The sequence below is a fragment of the Salvelinus namaycush genome, chromosome 20 (genome assembly GCF_016432855.1).
Source record: "Salvelinus namaycush isolate Seneca chromosome 20, SaNama_1.0, whole genome shotgun sequence".
Lineage (NCBI taxonomy): Eukaryota > Metazoa > Chordata > Actinopteri > Salmoniformes > Salmonidae > Salvelinus > Salvelinus namaycush.
In genome coordinates, this window is record NC_052326.1 from 38,428,818 (window position 1) to 38,447,851 (window position 19,034).

Consider the following 19,034-nt stretch of genomic DNA (forward strand, 5'->3'; position numbering starts at 1 on the left):
AGCCTCTGAATCTGCTCTTCCTCATGACCAATCCCAAACTACTCCTGTTTCTCTAATCTGTGTGGGCTCTGGGTCATCCTGCCCCAGACCTGGGATCCACTCCTGCTCACAGTGCTGCTGCTCAGGGGGAACTTCTGCTTCTGGAACAGTGAGTTACTAGCTGCTGGGGATCTGTAGAGATGAAAAAATAAATATCTCGAACGATATTATGATATAGCTATAGTTATTTTCCTCTGACACTGAAGATCCGACTGCGCACATGCACGTGTGGGCACAATATTGCATGGTTTATCAAAATCTGAAACGTCTTTATGATACGTGAAGGTAACAAGTTATGGAAACATCACTATATGCTATAGACCTGCTTTATATCACTATCTCAGGCTGTGCGATGACATCTAACGTTAGTAACGTTAGCCTTTGTAGACGTTCGATCTCTTTCTTTGATCGGGAGATGTCTTACTCGTACTCCGATATCGTTCTAACCACGGCCCTAAATATTTCAAACGCTGCTGCTGTTAATTGCTCGGTAAGAAACACATTCAGCAGATGTAGTTTAGACATTATGATAGTGTACAAAAAAATGTCCAGAGAAATGCTGTCCTACGGTATATGGAAGTAAACTTCCTTACCGCTCTTTGTTCATTGGTCGCTATTTGTATACCGCCACCTGTTGGACTGGAGTGAGATAAAGCCATAAACAAACCAACCATATATTTTGGATGGATGCAGCGCTGAGTAATCCTAAATGTAATGTGACTTAACCTTACTCTTTAATATTTACATATTTTTGACAGCCCTTACGTTTGTAGACATCCATTAATTGACAGCACAATTATCGTAATCAACCCACACAAAAGGGGGCGGTATTGCAATCTCTGCTACTCTTGTGACGTTCATACGTTTTCTTTTCACAGTCTATGGTTCACACACACAACATACTACTAATCCACGTGAGTTAAACAATAGGAACTGATACACGTTCATTCTACAAAATGTCCAAACTACATCTGCTGAATGTGTTTCTTACCGAGCGATTAACAGCGGCGGCTGTTGAGATATTTGTGGTCGTGGAAAAAACGGTATCAGAGTACCAGGAAGAAATCTCCCGTTCAAAGGAGGAGATCGATCGTCTACGGTTGCTGCTGGATGTCGTTACTCAACCAAAGATACATTTGCATAAAGCAGGTTGGTAGCGACTATCACAACAATCAATCAAGCAGATTATGTAAGCAGGCAAGCCACATTGCCAATAAACAACCAATACACAATTGGTTCTTTAAAATAATGTCAGGATCGATTGTAATATAATGATTGATTGATTGACTTTCCTTTTCCTTTTAGATCCCCAGCAGCTAATACTCCCTGTCCCTGAAGAGGGGGAGCAGCAGCACTGTGAGCAGGAGTGGTGGTGCACCAGTCTGGAGCAGGAGGACCCAGAGCCCAAACAGATTAAAGAGGAACAGGAGGAGTTTGGGACAGGTCAGGAGGAAGAGCAGCTTCAGGGTCTGGAGTCTGATATCAAAGAGTTCATAAACAATCCTTCCTTTGTGAAAAGTGACTGTGATCAGGACCCACCTCAGCCCTCACATCTTTACCAAATCCAAATGGTGGAGAATAGAGAGAGGGATCATATGAGGACACACACTGGAGAGAAACAATATCAGTGTAGTGAATGTGGAAAATGCTTCAGCCAGAAGATATGCCTGGAAGAACATATGGTGACTCACAAAAGAGAGAAACCACATCAATGTGAAAACTGTGGTAAATTTTTTAGCCTCAAGCATAACTTAACAGTCCATATGAGGATACACACGGGAGAGAAACCATATCAGTGCAAAGAATGTGGCAAATGCTTTGGTTACACCAAATCCCTGGCAAAGCATATGAGGAGTCATACAGGAGAGAGACCATATCAGTGTTGTTATTGTGGCAAATGCTTCACTCAGAAGTTTAGCCTGAAAGAACATATTAGTATTCACACAGGTGAGAAACCATATAAGTGCCCCATGTGTGTAAAATGCTTCAGGGCAGCACGATTTCTAAAACAGCACCAACAGATTCACAGAGAACAACCATATTGCTGACTTTTTTGTGGTTAATGCTTCACTTGTAAGAACTGAGGATGAGGATGAACACAGAGTGAGAAACATGACATTGCTGCTTAGGGCAAAATCTTTCTCTCACTTGTGCAGTAAGACCTTTCGATAGTAAAAGCTGATGTTTCATAACCCATCTGAGCATGGCACAAAAGTGGATAGTATGTTTTGTAGAACTAGTATTTTTAGTTTACACAGTAAGCTTTTTAAGTTTGTCCCAACATATGAGTCTCCCATTTGGATTACACCTTAAAGTCACAGCAAACTAGTACATTGGTGTTATCTAAATACATAAAGGATGTCTACATTTTGATGGGAAAGTGCTTCACATTTGAAGACATGCTACCTTATACCTGTAGTGGCAGGACAAACAAACCCATCAGGTCAATGATCTTGGTTAAATATACAGTGCCTTTGCTATGAGACTCAAAATTGAGATCAGGTGCATCCTGTTTCCATTGATCATCCTTTAGATGTTTCTACAACTTGATTGGAGTCCACCTGTGGTAAATTCAATTGATTGGACATGATTTGGAAAGGCACACACCTGTCTATATAAGGTCCCACAGTTGACAGTGCATGTCAGAGCAAACACCAAGTCATGAGGTCTAAGGAATTGTCTGTAGAGCTCCAAAACAGGATTGTGTCGAGGCACCGATCTGAGGAAGGGTACCAAAATATGTCTGCACCAATGAAGGTCCCCAAGAACACAGTGGCCTCCATAATTCTTAAATGGAAGAAGTTTGGAACCACCAAGACTTCCTAGAGCTGGCCGCCCGGCCAAACTGAGCAATCAGGGGACAAGGGTCTTGTTCAGGGAGGTGACCAAGAACCCGATGGTCACTCTGACAGAGATCCAGAGTTCCTCTGTGGAGATAGGAGAACCTTCCAGAAGGACAACCAACTCTGCAGCATTCTATCAATCAGGCCTTTATGGTAGAGTGACCAGACGGAAGCCACTCCTCAGTGAAAGGCACATGACAGCCTGCTTGGAGTTTGACAAAAGGCACCTAAATACTCTCAGACCAAGCTTGTTTTTGCTTTGTCATTAATGGGTATTGTGTGTAGATTGATGAGGATTTTTAATATTTTTAAACACATTTTTAGAATAATAGCCTAACAAAATGTTGGAAAAGTAAACGGGTCTGAATACTTTCCAAAGGCATTTTATATTGTGACTGTATTGAGGAATAAACATGCACAACATTGTAGAAGCCCAAAATAGTGTGCATAACAGAACCATACATTTTTAAGCATATGCAGTTGCCATCTCATTTTGTTTTGAATTATACACAACGCGTATCAGTGACTGTCTTCTAGCTGTACTGAAAGCAGCACATATTTGGTTTCAACAAGGCTCCTTGTTCAAATGTTGGAGTGCCACCTCACCAGCTCTAGTGTCATTACCTCATATGTTTTCTTGTGTAGTGGGTTTGACACCACTGCATGGTGTTCTTTCTCATAAACCTGACATAGCCCCAGTGCATGTAATGCCATTCTATATTGTTGTGAGCATCTTAGAGTGGATTGGTATATTATGCTTCTTGTAAATAAAGCTTTTTATTTTTAATCATTTAATTTAATTTCAAGCTGTTATAGAAGGCAATTTTTTTATCTCAAATAAATATAGGTTCTCAACCTTTATTTATTATTATAAATACTATCAGGTAGAGATGTATTATATTTCACATTACTGCATAACTTTTACTGTGTGTTGGATTGGCATATCCCAAAAACATTCCTTATCCCAGGTACTTCAACTGGTGACTATCACGGAGAATAAATATGTTTCTGCATAAATCTGATTTATTGACAGTACAAACAATCGGGTTAGAGTGCTCCTTATTCTTTATTCTCCCGGATAGTCACCAGTTGAAGTATCCTGAGGTATGGAATGTTTTGGGGATTTTCAAGTCCCTCAGTCGAGCACCGGATCCCCCCTTTTTCGTTTCAATTGGGCTGAAGAGTGTTTGGGTATACCTTTTTTCTTTAGAGCGGCATCTGTTTGGGACCAACACTATCCAGGTGATTGCGTGTACTTCTCGCATTAATTCATGTCACAATATTATATCATATCAGTTAGAAAACAATGTAAACAAAATCATTGATTGAGTTAAAGAAGCAGCATACTCGACACCTCTGGTATTATTGTTTTGGTACATTTTTTGAGTAAGGCAGCTTCAGAATGCAGCTTTTTCAGCCTCGCTCTCTATGTTTACTGCGTTCTGTGGCGAAGGGACAGCTAGAGTTTGTAAATTCACTCTGGCTATCTACTCCAATATCAGAGCACTCTCCTCTGAATAACTGATTCATTTACGAAGGTTCAACACCCGTTGAATATGGCCGGTGTCAGTAAACGTCGGCAAAAAAAGAGTAATTAAATTGTTGCCAGCAGCACAGTTACAGTCACCAACGCTCTGGATAACATAAAAACAGCCTAACCAGCTCTGCTAGGGCGAGTAAAATGGTCAGAGTGAGGTGTTCTCTCATTTGTCTGGAAGTAGCTAGCTAGTTAGCCAACATTTAGCCAGTAAGCTTGGGTGCTTGACTGCCATTGTAAGGTCAGAACGCTCAGAACAACCCTACTCCTTTGCCAGAGCGTCCAGTGTGTGCTCCGAGAGCTTAATGAGGGCAAGGTGCCTGTCAAATTATAATCAACTACGTTTAAGGACGACAGCCCAGGTACCAGCAATTGCACACTTACAGTGTCTTCGGAAAGTATTCAGACCCCTTGACTTTTTCCACATTTTGTTTTGTTACGTTACAGCCGTATTATAAAATTGATCAAATATAAAAAAATCCTCAGCAGTCGGACATGAGGTGACCGGAGGTGACCGAGATCCCGATGGTCACTCTGACAGAGCTCTAGAGGTTCTCTGGACAACCATCTCCGCAGCACTCCACCAATCAGGCCTTTATGGTAGAGGGGCAAGACGGAAGCCACTCCTCAGTAAAAGGCACATGACAGCCCGCTTGGAGTTTGCCAAAAGGCACCTAAAGACTCTGACCATGAGAAACAAGATTCTCTGGTCTGATAAAATCAAGATTGAACTCTGGCCTGAATGCCAAGCGTCACATCTGGAGGAAACCTGGCACCATCCCTACGGTGAAGCATGGTGGTGGCAGCATCATGCTGTGGGGATGTTTTTCAGTGGCAGGGACTGGGAGACTAGTCAGGATCGAGGGAAAGATGAACGGAGCAAAGTACAGAGAGATCCTTGATGAAAACCTGTTCCAGAGCACACAGGACCTCAGACTGGGGCGAAGGTTCACTTTCCAACAGAACTATGACCATAAGTACACAGCCAAGACAACGCAGGAATGGCTTCGGAACAAGTCTCTGAATGTCCTTGAGTGTCCTAGTCAGAGCCCGGACTTGAACCCGATCAAACATCTCTGAAGAGACCTGAAAATAGCTGTGCAGTGACGCTCCAAATCCAACCTGACAGAGCTTGAGAGGATCTGCAGAGAAGAATGGGAGAAACTCCCCAAATACAGGTGTGCCAAGCTTGTAGCGTCATACCCAAGAAGACTCGAGGCTGTAATTGCTGCCAACTGTGCTTCAACAAAGTACTGAGTAAAGGGTATGAATATTTATGTAAATGTGATATTTCAGTTTATTTTTATTTTTATAAATTAGCAAAAATGTCTAAAAAACTGTTTTTGCTTCATCATTATGGGGTATTGTGTGGGGATTGATGAAAAAAACCCAATTAAATACATTTTAGAATAAGGTTGAACCTAACAAAATGTGGAAAAAGTCAAGGCGTCTGAATACTTTCCGAAGGCACTACATGTCATTTGTAGTGAAATTCGACAGTTTGGTCAAATTCACACTGGTTAATAACACTATCATAGAACCATTATTTATGGAACTTAGACAACCATCTGAGACTGACATATGTCTCTTTTAATACATACATTAGCATCAATACACACATTAATAAATATTCCTTTCAGGTAAACTTATCTCATCAAATAAATTATATGTGGTAACAAAAATGTAACATATCATCTGTACTGCAACATTTACATATGTTCATATAAACATATATGAGTGTGTTATCTGTCTGTGTGAGTTGTGTGTGAGTTGTGCTTGAGTTCTTCCAGCCAGTCCAGTAGAGAGTCCAGCTCTCCTATAGCCTTTACTGCTGCCTGGTAGATCTCCAGCTACAGGATGGAGAGATGAGGATGGAGAGATAAGGAAGAGAGGATGGAGAGATGAAGGGTGGTAGAAAGGAGAGGTGAGGGGGAGAGGAGGGATACATGAGGGGAGAGGATGGATAGATGAGGGTGAGAAAGGAGGGAGAGATTAGGGTGAGGATGGAGAAGAGGCGGAGAGAGGTTAATATTGGCATGGATCTTATGGATTCATCTCCTCTCTTGGACTGTCTAAGCCTCTTTCACCATACACTCCCCAAACAGTATTTTCTCTATTTCGCTCTATCTCTCTATATGTATATTTATATGTCAGTGTGTGTAGTTACCTTGTCAAACTGGGCCTGTAGGGAGTCCATTTTTCTCCTGGTGTTTTCTCCACAGTGGCAGTGCTGGAGGACATAAAGAGATGTCATTAGATAACGATAGTAGTAGCTTTTGTTTATGTGTGAGTTTTTAGGTGTAAAATGTGTGCTGTTGTGTGTTAATATGTGTGTGTGTGTGTGTGCATGCCTGCATGTGTGCATGCCTGCATGTGTGTGTGTGTCTTCTTACACATTGCCTCAGGTCCTTGTTGATTGTGAGGAAACTATTAGCGAGAGCGCTGGTTGAGCGTCGGTGCTGTGGCTGAGACAAGCCGTGGCTAACAAACACTCTCTCCACATAAAAACGTAGCAATAGACGCAGGAAACAGCAGTACTCCCCCTCCTGAAAGGGAGGACACACTACATGTTACATTTACTGCAGCACGTTGTTAAAGAAATGTTCCAAATTATATCATGCTGCCAGGTTATGAGGGTTTACTGTATTTTTTGTACAGATACATAGATGTGCTTTTTTGCACCAGGAAAAAGTCTCCCGTAATGGACAACACTAGACTAAGTGCCTTTTAAAGAACATTGATATGCAGGTTAAGGTAGTGAGAACAATTTACCTGTATGTTCCTCATCACGTCTCCCCTCAGCAGTCTCACTCCCATCTGACTGTCTGCTGCTATCTGCACACATTTAACCGACAACAACACAGTCAATACAAAATGCTATTCACTCTAATAAAATACAAATATGTAAAACAGACAGTGTGACAGAGAGTGAGAAGAGAGAGAGAGAGTAAAAGAGAGGTAAAGACTGAGAGCCTCAGGGTAGGTTTCTTGTTCTAATACAATGACATGGAAATGACTGTGTTTGTGTGTGTATTTCTGTGCTCACCACAGAGCTCCGTATCTCTGTGTAGTGCTTGCGTAGTTCGTGAGTGTGTACGGTGACAGAGCAGGTTCCCAGGTGTATGCCACGTCCCAAGCCACACCCACTGAGACACGTTAACAGGAAGAGGAACCTGGGGAGGGTGGCGCTTAACAGCAGCTTCATCTCTATGTCAACCTGGAGACAGACAGAGCATCACTTAGAAAGTAAACTCACACACCTTACGTACTGGTAACACATAGCCTAGAGGTTAGAGCGTAGGGCCAGTAACCAAGATGGTTGATGGTTTGATTACCTGAGCCGACAAGGTAAAAAATCTGTTGTTGTACTCTTGAGCAAGGCACTTAACCCTAATTTGCTCCAGGGGTGCCGTACTACTATGGCTGAGACTGTACAAAACAACACTTTTCAGGTGTATGTGACAATAAAAACATTTTTTACTGACAGGTGTATGGAGAAAAAAAGTATACTTGATAAAAGGAAAAGTCCAACTTCTAGATAGAGCATCACTGACATCACAACATACACATTCATGTTAAGTCTTCTCAGTCTAAGTTAGCTAGAGTTATTAAGTTATTGCTTAGAGTTATTGCTACAGTAACGCTGCTTCAAGCCTCCAGAAATGACTCGGTGGTTACATTTTTATAGTTTGTGACATATCCATGTTTATAGCGTTTTCTCAGTTCAGTGCAGCATCCAGTAATCAATTTAAAAGTCTTCCCCGCATCCAAGTCAAAATCTCCCCCGGCCTCATGCCCCCAACAAATCCTTAGGTGTGTGGCAGGTGTTCCAACTCACCTGTCTGTGTGTGTGTCCTCTATCTCTCTGATGAGCAGTACTCTGTGTGTGTGTCCTCTATCTCTCTGATGAGCAGTCCTCTGTGTGTGTGTCCTCTATCTCTCTGATGAGCAGTCCTCTGTGTGTGTGTCCTCTATCTCTCTGATGAGCAGTCCTCTGTGTGTGTGTCCTCTATCTCTCTGATGAGCAGTCCTCTGTGTGTGTGTCCTCTATCTATCTGATGAGCAGTCATCTGTGTCCATGTTGACTCTCATGTCTGGCTCTTATAGGGCAGAGAGGGGAATTTCGCCAGATACTCCACAAGGTGTTCATATGCACAGTCACACAGAAACAGGTAAGAGGAAATACAGCAGCATAGGAAGGAATAACAGCTCATCTCTACATGAGTAATTTTAATGAAGAGGAAGGAACTGATGACAGTTCTGGGATTTAAAATCACGGCTTGCGTAATATATCCTCGACAGTTAACGATATATATGGACAGCCTGTATATGGACAGCCTGTCTATGGACAGCCTGTAGCCTAGCGGTTAGAGCATTGGGCCAGTAACCAAACGTCTCTAGTTTGAATCCCTGAGCCAACAAGGTGAACAATCTCTCGATGTGACCTTGAGCAAGGCACTTAACCCTAATTGCTCCAGGTTCGCCGTTGATAATGGCTGACCCTGGATGTGATTCCACTCTCCAAGGGTGTCTCATGGTGAGTTGGGATATGCAAAAAACACACACTTGTACATGTGTGAACTAGGACAAATATAAGCACACACATTATTACTATATTACAGGCCTTAACCACTAACCACTGTACGTTTCTGTCAAAATCAAAATCATTTCACTTTGAGAATTCCATTCCCTGCTATTCCACCCCAATTTCACCTCTGCTTACAGTAACTTTCCATGAAGCACACAACAATACACTACCACAGTGAGGTTCTTCCCTAACTTTATTTGACCTTCCAAGAAGGCCAAGGGCCAAGGGTGTGAGGCTGGAACTCAGGCTGAGGCTTGAGCTGGTGCTGGGGCTAGAAAGCTCTGGCTCCATCTCTGCTGTATTTTCAGAAAATTTCCCAGCAGCATCTCTTTCCTCCATGAACGGAAAATGGCATTGTTGAATGATTGTCATCTCGTCATCTTGTGACATAAATATGTACGGAATCTCCATCCACCCCCAGCAGAGCTCTCTGTTTGATGTCACACCCTTCTGCCTATAGCACTCGACGTCTTCTCCCACCAGACAGGTGCTTATGGGAAGCCATCACCTGCTCAGCTATGTGGGATGAGAAGAAGTGTATAGGAAGCAGGCTGCAGGTCCAGGAAATCAAAGCACACAGTGGAACCAGAACATACTGCTTTAACAGAAAAAAGTACTTCCTCTCTAACTATAAAGAAGTGACTCAGCGCTCCTCTAGGAAATGTAGGGCAGAACATTTGATGCATGTTTGGTGTAATACATGAGCAAAGAAAAAAGAAAGTTGAGGACTCATCTCTCCTTGCCGGTTTGGCTCATTAGCTATCATCCCCTCGTAAATCCACATTCAAGGAAAACTTAGGGTGACACTTTACTTGATACCAAGTGTCATAACACATTTATGACACAGTCATAACCATGTCATAATATGTCATACCAGCTGACATAACTTGTCATGAACTGTCATAATATGGTCATAACATTGTCATGACACATATATTCAGACCTGTTGTGACATATATTGCGTTATGTTATGGCTGGTTATGACACCTACACTACCATTCCAAAGTTTGGGGTCACTTAGAAATGTCCTTGTTTTGAAAGAAAAGCATAGTTTTGTCCATTAAAATAACATCAAATTGATCAGAAATACAGTGTAGACATTGTTAATGTTGTAAATGACTATTGTAGCTGGAAACGGCTGATTTTTTAAATGGAATATCTACATAGACGTACAGAGGCCCATTATCAGCAACCATCACTCCTGTGTTCCAATAGCTTTTTCTTTGAAACTCTGCCTAGAAGGCCAGCATCCTGGAATTGCCTCTTCACTGTTGACGTTGAGACTGGTGTTTGCGGGTACTATTTAATGAAGCTGCCAGTTGAGGACTTGTGAGGTGTCTGTTTCTCAAATTAGACACTCTAATGTACTTGTCCTCTTGCTCAGTTGTGCACCGGGGCCTCCTACTCCCACTCTTTTTATTCTGGTTAGAGCCAGTTTGCGCTGTTCTGTGAAGGGAGTAGTACACAGCACTGTACAAGATCTTCAGTTTCTTGGCAATTTCTCGCAAGGAATAGCCTTCATTTCTCAGAACAAGAATAGACTGACAAGTTTCAGAATGAAGTACTTTGTTTCTGGCCATTTTGAGCCTGTAATCAAACCTACAAATGTTGATGCTCCAGATCCTCAACTAGTCTTAAGAAGGCCAGTTTTATTGGTTCTTTAATCAGGACAACAGCTTTCAGCTGTGATAACATAATTGCAAAAGGGTTTTCTAATGATCAATTAGCCTTTTAAAATGATAAACTTCGATTAACTAACACAATGTGCCATTGGAACATAAGAGGGATGGTTGCTGATAATGGGCCTATGTAGATATTCCATAAAAAATCTGCAGTTTCCAGCTACAATAGTCATTTATAACATTAACAATGTTTACACTGTATTTCTGATCAATTTGATGTTATTTTAATGGCCCAAAAATGTGCTTTTCCTTCAAAAACAAGGACATTTCTAAGTGACCCCAAACTTTTGAACGGTAGAGTACATAAGCTTGTCAAAACTCACAACACGTACCACACAAGGCAAAACATTCCATGACACCATAAACTACTTATCAACAGTATGTTTATGTTATATAACATTTCCTGAAATAGACCATATTAAATTGTAATTGTAATTGTGCATGCATTGATGTCAGACATGCATCTACCCGAATGCTTTGTTGCTGATAACTGGGATGAATGCAGGAGCAGATTTCAGGAGCAGGACAAGACACCCTCATTTTGACTGATTACTGACATAAGGGCATGTTTTGTCACTCTTATGTAGGTGTCATAACCAGCCATAAAATAATGCAATATATATCACAACAGGTGTAAATATATGTGTCATGACAATGTTATGACCATATTATGACAGGTTATGACAAGTTATATCAGCTGTTACGTCATCTTATGACATGGTTGTGATTGTGTCATAACGTGTTATGATGCTGGGTGTCAAGTAAAGTGTTACCAAAATTAGTGTGAAACTTTCTTTTTTCATTGCATAGTTCGTCTTCAATTAGTCAGCACCTCACTTTAAAGGGTTTTTCTGTCCTTTTTCATTGATGTAATACATGTCCTAACCATAAGAGGTCAGCATTACTGTGTTTATGTGAGTGAGTTTCAGGTCCCTTGAATAAAAGCTGTTAGGCCCCTCAGGGTATTGTAGCCCATTGCAGCTGGGTGAGATTGAAAACTTCTGATTCGAACTCTCTAGGCCAGTTTTGCGGAACCCAGATTAATTAAGACTACTCCTGGAATCTGAAGCACTTTGGTTATACTTTATTTGACAGTGTCACTGTGACATGAACATGAAGGTTTACAACGCTTTCATTCATTTACTCCATTGAAAGTGCTTTTTAGTCCAGGAATAGGTTTACCGTAATGTGTCCCTAAAAGAGTCTTCCTCACTAAACCACTTCCTGGCAGCAGACTCTGATCTCATAGTTCGAGACACAAATAAGGTTGGGCTGTTGGGCTGACGGTATTTAAGCCCTAAGGCCAAGCTTTACAGGATTCCTGGAGTGAACGAGACACTTACAGTTACTGTTGTAAAACGTGTTATTTCCAGGACTCATGCTGGATTAGCTGGTATGTTTTGGCATTTAATAGAAGTATATAGAACTTGGCAAAAGATCATAGCTATGGCACAACAAGAGAGAAGAAAGCATCTACGTCAAATGTCGAGAAACAAAGGGTGATCAGTTTATTTTCGCTGGTGTGTCATGAGGAGAGAGGTTAGACCTAAGTCTTGAGGGACGTCATCTAATTCACTCAGTATGTGGATAGGTGTGAGTTTATGCTTATGTGAATAGGTGTGGGTGGAGGTTTACATTTGAAAACTTATGGAAATTATCTGTTTCTCCTTTCCTTGTGCTGTAGTTTCACCTTTTAGACTACTCATCACAAGGATCCAGGTAAGCAGGGATGGCCAAGACAGCTTGTGGAGAAGCTGTCTATTTCTGCAGTCATTTTGACCTGTGAAACTACACTCTTTTTAGGACAATGAACGGTGCGGTATGAATGTGAAATATTTCTACATATGAGACACATATGCATCCTCAGCAAGGACTCATTCTTCCTTTGTTTTTCAGATGTAGACTGAACCTCTCATGACTGCATACATGTGTTCTTCTCTTTTTGGGACCAATTATTTTAGTTTTTGTTGTAATTTTAGGAGGGAGGGGAGTAATAGTTCATATTCACCTATGAGCTTCCACTCAAAAATAAAAAACATAGAAACATGTTTTACATACATACAAAGTATTGATCATTATGATAAAAAATAATAATCGATGTAGTATGTAATGGGAAAAAAACAAAAAGAAGTGAGACTCCACCCCCAACTCCCATCTCATTCCCACAATCCCACATGTCTCCATCCATTTTGCCTGTGCTTAGCTCCATTCCTTTCATTTTTAGCCTGAAAAACTCCCCAGTCCTTAACGATTACAGTGCCTTCGGAAAGTATTCAGACCTCTTGACTTTTTACACATTTTGTTAGGTTACAGACTTATTCTAAAATCTTTTAAATACAAAAATTCAACCTACACACAATACCCCATAATGAGAAAGCAAAAATGGTTTTTAGAAATGTTTGCTAATTTATAAACAAAAAACAATGGAAATATCACATTTACATATGTATTCAGACCCTTTACTCAGCACATTATTGAAGCACCTTTGGCAGAGATTACAGCCTCGAGTCTTCTTGGGTATGACGCTAAAGCTTGGCACACCTATATTTGGGGAGTTTCTCCGATTCTTCTCTGCTGATCCTCCCAAGCTCTGTCAGGTTGGATGGGGAGCGTCACTGCACAGCTATTTTCAGGTCTCTCTAGAGATGTTAAATTGGGTTAAAGTCCGGGATCTGGCTGGGCCACTGTAGGACATTCAGAGACTTGTCCCGAAGCCACTCCTGCGTTGTCTTGACTGTGTGCTTATGGTTGTTGTCCTGTTGGAAGGTGAACCTTCACCCCAGTCTGAGGTCCTGACCTCTCTGGTGCAGGTTTTCATCAACGATCTCTCTGTACTTTGCTCCGTTCATCTTTCCCTCGATCCTGACTAGTCTCCCAGTCCCTGCCACTGAAAAACATTCAGAAGCATGATGCTGCCACCACCATGGTTCACCGTAGGGATGGTGCCAGGTTTCCTCCAGACGTGACACTTGGAATTCAGGCCAAAGAGTTCAATCTTGGTTTCATCATACCAGAGTATCTTGTTTCTCAATAACTGAGACTCCTTTAGGTGCCTTTTGGCAAACTCTAAGCGGGATGTCATGTGCCTTTTACTGAGGAGTGGCTTCCGTCTGGCCCCTCTACCATAAAGGCCTGATTTGTGGAGTGCATCAGAGATGATTGTCCTTCTGGAAGGTTCTCCCATCTCCACAGAGAATCTCTGGAGCTCTGTCAGAGTGACCATCGGGTTCTTGGTCACCTCCCTGACCAAGGCCCTTCTTCCCGCTTGATCAGTTTGGCCGGGCAGCCAGCTCTAGGAACAGCCTTGGTGGTTCCAAACTTCTTCCATTTAAGAATGCGTTTGAATATATTTACGTTCATGCACTTCAAAAAAAAATGTTTTTACTTTGTCCCAGAAGCATTTAACTGCAGGGCACTACCACATTTTAGGGGACACTGAACAGCCAAGAGATGGGTCCAACTGTCACGCCCTGACCTTAGATATCCTTATTTATTCTCTATGTTTGGTTAGGTCAGGGTGTGACTCGGGTGGGAGAATCTATCTTTTATATTTCTTTGTGTTTTTGGCTGAGTATGGTTCCCAATCAGAGGCAGCTGTCTATCGTTGTCTCTGATTGGGGATCATATATAGGTTGTCATTTTCCGTTTGGGTTTTGTGGGGAGTTATTTTCTGTTTAGCTGTTTTGTTGCCTGACAGAACTGTGCGCTTTCGTTTTTTCTATTTTGTTATTTTGTTGCGGTGTTCAGTTTATTAAAAATTATGAACGCCTACCACGCTGCACCTTGGTCTCCTTCTTCATCCGATGACACACGTTACACCAATTTCATTGTAAAATGTTTCCTCCGTGTTAAATAGTCTGTGAACAAACTTAAAATGTATAACTTGATGGCTCGGATTACAGGATGCCAAGGTCCTTATGGAGCAGGGTTGTTTCTTGGAGCATTGCTACAGTATATCAATACAGTTGTAACATTTGATAGGACAATTTAGGCCTTTCAAATTCCAAGACAGAATACCTAGTGTTGTCATTGTTTCTCAGAAATCAATGTTATATTAATGATATAATTGTTATCTTTAGTGTTGATAAGCCCATGGATGAGTAACAAAAAGCAGCACCCACAGGGACACTCACCAATTGGTCGTTCCTCACCCAGAAAACCCTTCCAAAACATCTCTTTCTAAAAGACAACAAACTGACTCATTCTCCTGTGTGTGTGTGTGTGTGTGTGTGTGTGTATGCACATACATGTGTGTGTATGTTTATATATTCTGTACATACAGTATGGTTAGACAAACAGACAGGCGGATAAGGAGATAATAATTAACTTCACATGGCAAATTGTCTGTCTCTAACATGCAGCACAATATGCTCTCTCGCCGCCGGCTCTCTCCTCGCCGGCTCTCTCCTCGCCGGCTCTCTCCTCGCCGGCTCTCTCGCTGCCTCCCTATAACAGCAGCAGTCAGATTCTGGGTTTTCCAGACGATATAGCAAGAATTGGTTGCCAGGAACAGGGATGACAGTGATAACAGGTTCATGTTCGTGAGGAGGTAGTGGAGACTGTGCTTTCAGAGGGGGACAGTGAACACACTCAGAAGGATAGGAAAGATGTGGCTAGGAAAGGATACATGATTAGCCCAAGAGCACATTTTATTTATTTTATTTGTACAGAACTGCTTCATACTAAACAAAGGGATACAATTACTTTTATTGAAAGTACCTCAAAAACACAGATACACCAAGGACATTTTAAACTACATGGTAGTCACGTTTTTAACCTGTTTTTCATTCACCAAATGCCGTACCTGTGTATTGGCCCTTGTAAACCATTATTATGCTTCTTTCCTACCCCAGATGTAGTGTTACAGTACATTCATAATGTGCAAAGAGTAATCATACCCTAATTGTAACTACACTATATTTGTAGCATGTCAGTCAATGCACCTTTATTTTTCATCTGCCACTTGTTCCATTATTCTATGGTACTTATTTACCTTAATATTAGAAATACAACTTACAGACAAAACAACTCCTATCTTACTGGAACTGCAGATACATCCATGCACCAAAGACCTAGTTTTATAAATATTTGTTTTAACGCTTTAAAATCTTTCAGCTGTGAAATATTACTGAAGTTGTCAAAGCCGTACAGTTAGCATTTTATTCAGGTTATCTGGCACCATTTCACCCATCTAAAATACTAATGTTGTGTGTGTGTGTGTGCGTGTGATGTTGTGATGTCCAGGCCTGACTCTAGATGACAATGGACTTGAGGTGTCTGAAACACATGATGACATCCAGAGGGACAGGAGGGCTCAGGTGGTTCCCATCCAGACGCAGGTACCTGTTGGGTATCAATCAATCAATCAAACAAACTATCTATCAATCAATCAATCAATCAATCAAACAAACTATCTATCAATCAATCAATCAATCAAACAAACTATCAATCAATCAAACTATCAATCAATCAATCAATCAATTAAACGATCAATCAATCAAACAAACTATCAATCCATCAATCAAACAAACTATCAATCAATCAATCAAACTGTCAATCAATCAATCAAACAATCTATCAATCAATCAATCAAACTGTCAATCAATCAATCAAACAAACTATAAATCAATCAATCAATCAAAGACACAAATCAAGAAATCAATCCATCTATCGTACCTATTGTGTTATGAATATTTATATTACCTGAGTCTGGGCATCAGAGCCTCATCAGTAAGACTCTCAGAGGACAGACTGAATGGACAAAGCTGGGTCCCGTTAATACCTGACACATGAACACACACACACACACACACACACACACACACACACACACACACACACACACACACACACACACACACACACACACACACACACACACACACACACACACACACACACACACACACACACGCTTAAGTTACTCAATGCTGTCGTGGTTATGTTACTAATGGTTGCATCTCCATTGCATGTTACTCATTCTAAATGCTGTTATAGTTGTGATGTGGTTGTGTTGTGGTCATGCTACAGACCTATTATGGCCTTATGTTAGGCTACTCACTCTCAATGCTGTTGTGGTTGAGGTGGAGTTGCTCCAGCTGGGGGTTGAACAGGGGGACGGAGGTGAGCTGGTTGTGGGCCAGGTGAAGGTCTAGCAGGGTGGAAACGTTGAACACAGCCTTAGGTACTCCCTTATCACTTAGCTGGTTGAAGTTGAGCCTCACAAACGCCAGGTTGGAGAAGCCTTGGAAGTAGTCCCTGCATTGGGAAGACAAGTGGGTTACTGTAAATAGTGGGATGATGTAGTATTTTCCAAGTGCTTAGAGGATAGAGAGTTCAGCACAATGTCATTCTTGTGTGCTTTACTGGATCTCACACCAATGTTTCGGTCAATAGATAATGTGTGTGTGCGTACGTGTGTGTACCTGCATTGTGTGTGCATGCATGTGTGCTTACTTAGGGATGTCCTCGATGTTGTTCCTGTCCAGGAATAGTTGTGTGATGCCGTTGGGGATGTTAGCTGGCATCTTCTTCAGGATGTTGTGGGCCAAGTTCAGCTGAACCAGGTTCTTCATGTCTTTAAAAGTGTTCTTCCCCACGTCACTGTCACTCAACTAAACACAACAGAGAATACACAGGGAGAATTAACATTGAGTGAGCGTGAGAGTGAGTGCATTTGTGTGCGCGTGCAAGCATGTGTTTGTGCGAGTCCGTGTGCATACATGCCTGTGTGCATGCGTTTGTATGTGTGTGTGTGCATGCAAACATGTGTGTGTATGTTTGTGCATTTGTGTGTGCGTGTGTACCTTGTTGTGGTGCAGGTCGAGCAGAGCGAGGTGCTCCATCTTGCCGAAGGCTCCAGAGGGGATCTTGGAGATCTGGTTGTGGCTGAGAATGAGCTGCTCCAACCCAGCTGGCAGGTCATCAGGAACCTCCTTCAGCTGGTTCCTCTCCATGTAGAGAAACAACAGACCAGGTACCTTCTCAAACACCTGGGACACAGTGAGAGAGAGAGAGAGACAGACAGAGACAGAGAAAGAGAGCGAGAGACAGAGAGAGACAGAGAGAGGGAGAGACAGAGAGACAGAGAGAGAGGGAGAGAGGGAGACAGAGAGAGAGAGAGAGGGACAGAGAGAGAGAGAGAGAGGGAGACAGAGAGAGAGACAGAGAGAGACAGAGAGAGAGAGAGGGACAGAGAGAGAGAGAGAGAGAGAGAGAGGGAGACAGAGAGAGAGACAGAGAGAGACAGAGAGAGAGAGAGAGAGACAGAGAGAGAGAGAGAGGGAGAGAGGGAGAGAGAGAGACAGAGAGAGAGGGAGAGAGGGAGACAGAGAGAGAGACAGAGAGAGAGACAGAGAGAGACAGAGAGAGAGAGAGACAGAGAGAGAGAGAGAGAGAGAGAGAGAGAGAGGGAGAGAGGGAGAGAGGGAGACAGAGAGACAGAGACAAATAGCGAAAGAAAAAAGAAAGATGGAATAATGAAATCAGTGAATGCATGACTAAATAAATCAACTAAATAAATACATAGAAAAAAGCTCCCACCTGCTTGTCTACTTTTTTTATGCGATTGTTGGCCATGTTAACCCATCGCAGCTCTGTGGCGTTGTTGAAGGGTTCCGCTGTTACCACAGAGATGTAGTTGTTCTGCAGGTAAAGGTAGTGGACTCTCGACGGGATCACAGGGACCGTACGGAGGTTCCGGTTCTCACAATATAGGGCGTTGGGGAAGGAGGGGGGGCAGAAACACTCGCGGGGGCAGTCAAGGAACATGGAGGGGGGGCCAAGGATGGGAGGGGGGAAGTCTGTGGGCTCCTGGGGTTCCAGTTCATCAGGTGGCAGGCTAGGCTTGAAAGAGGGTCGCTTGGTGGCCTTAGGAGGCTTAGGAGGTTTTTTAGGTCTCGGTCTCTGGGAGAACACTGCCCCCATCAGGAGACAGAGCACCAGGGCAGAGTAGAGTCCCACACCTGCCTTCATTGTCCTGGATGGAGAGAGAAGGGGTGGAGGAAAGAGAGAGAGATTGAATTGAATTGAGAGAGAGACAGAGAGATGGAGAGAGAGAGAGCGAGAGAGAGAGACAGACACAGACAGACAGAGGCAAGAAGGCAAGAAGGGCCTTCTATGCCATCAAAAGAAACATACATTTTGACATCCCAATTAGGATCTGGCTTAAAATACTCCACTCAGTTATAGAACCCATTGCCTTCTATGGTGGTGTGCCCTGGGGTCCACTCACCAACCAATTGAGACTCCGCATGCAGAATTCTGCAAAAATATCCTCAATGCATAACACAAATAATGCATGCAGATCAGAATTAGGACTATACCCGTTAATTTTCCAAATCCAG

General features: G+C 42.3%; 3 protein-coding genes across 3 annotated transcripts; 1 reads left to right on the top strand and 2 right to left on the bottom strand.

Annotated features, from left to right (window-relative positions):
• The first annotated feature begins 928 nt into the window (after positions 1-928).
• On the top strand, positions 929-2,562 carry LOC120064613 (zinc finger and SCAN domain-containing protein 22-like). Its single transcript, XM_039015216.1, has 2 exons — positions 929-1,188; positions 1,345-2,562. Exons 1-2 carry the CDS (start codon positions 996-998, stop codon positions 2,085-2,087), a joined length of 936 nt encoding a protein of 311 aa, XP_038871144.1. The 5' UTR covers positions 929-995; the 3' UTR covers positions 2,088-2,562.
• A 3,599-nt stretch (positions 2,563-6,161) lies between these two features.
• Positions 6,162-7,624, bottom strand: il19l (interleukin 19 like). The gene is made up of 5 exons (XM_039016599.1): positions 7,466-7,624; positions 7,192-7,254; positions 6,813-6,965; positions 6,587-6,649; positions 6,162-6,269 (listed from the first exon to the last, which is right to left on the bottom strand). Exons 1-5 carry the CDS (start codon positions 7,622-7,624, stop codon positions 6,162-6,164), a joined length of 546 nt encoding a protein of 181 aa, XP_038872527.1.
• Positions 7,625-15,406: 7,782 nt separating this feature from the next.
• On the bottom strand, positions 15,407-18,663 carry LOC120064614 (proline/arginine-rich end leucine-rich repeat protein). Its single transcript, XM_039015217.1, has 6 exons — positions 18,232-18,663; positions 17,496-17,681; positions 17,146-17,303; positions 16,751-16,947; positions 16,393-16,471; positions 15,407-16,032 (listed from the first exon to the last, which is right to left on the bottom strand). Exons 1-6 carry the CDS (start codon positions 18,661-18,663, stop codon positions 15,942-15,944), a joined length of 1,143 nt encoding a protein of 380 aa, XP_038871145.1. The 3' UTR covers positions 15,407-15,941.
• Between the last annotated feature and the right edge of the window lie 371 nt (positions 18,664-19,034).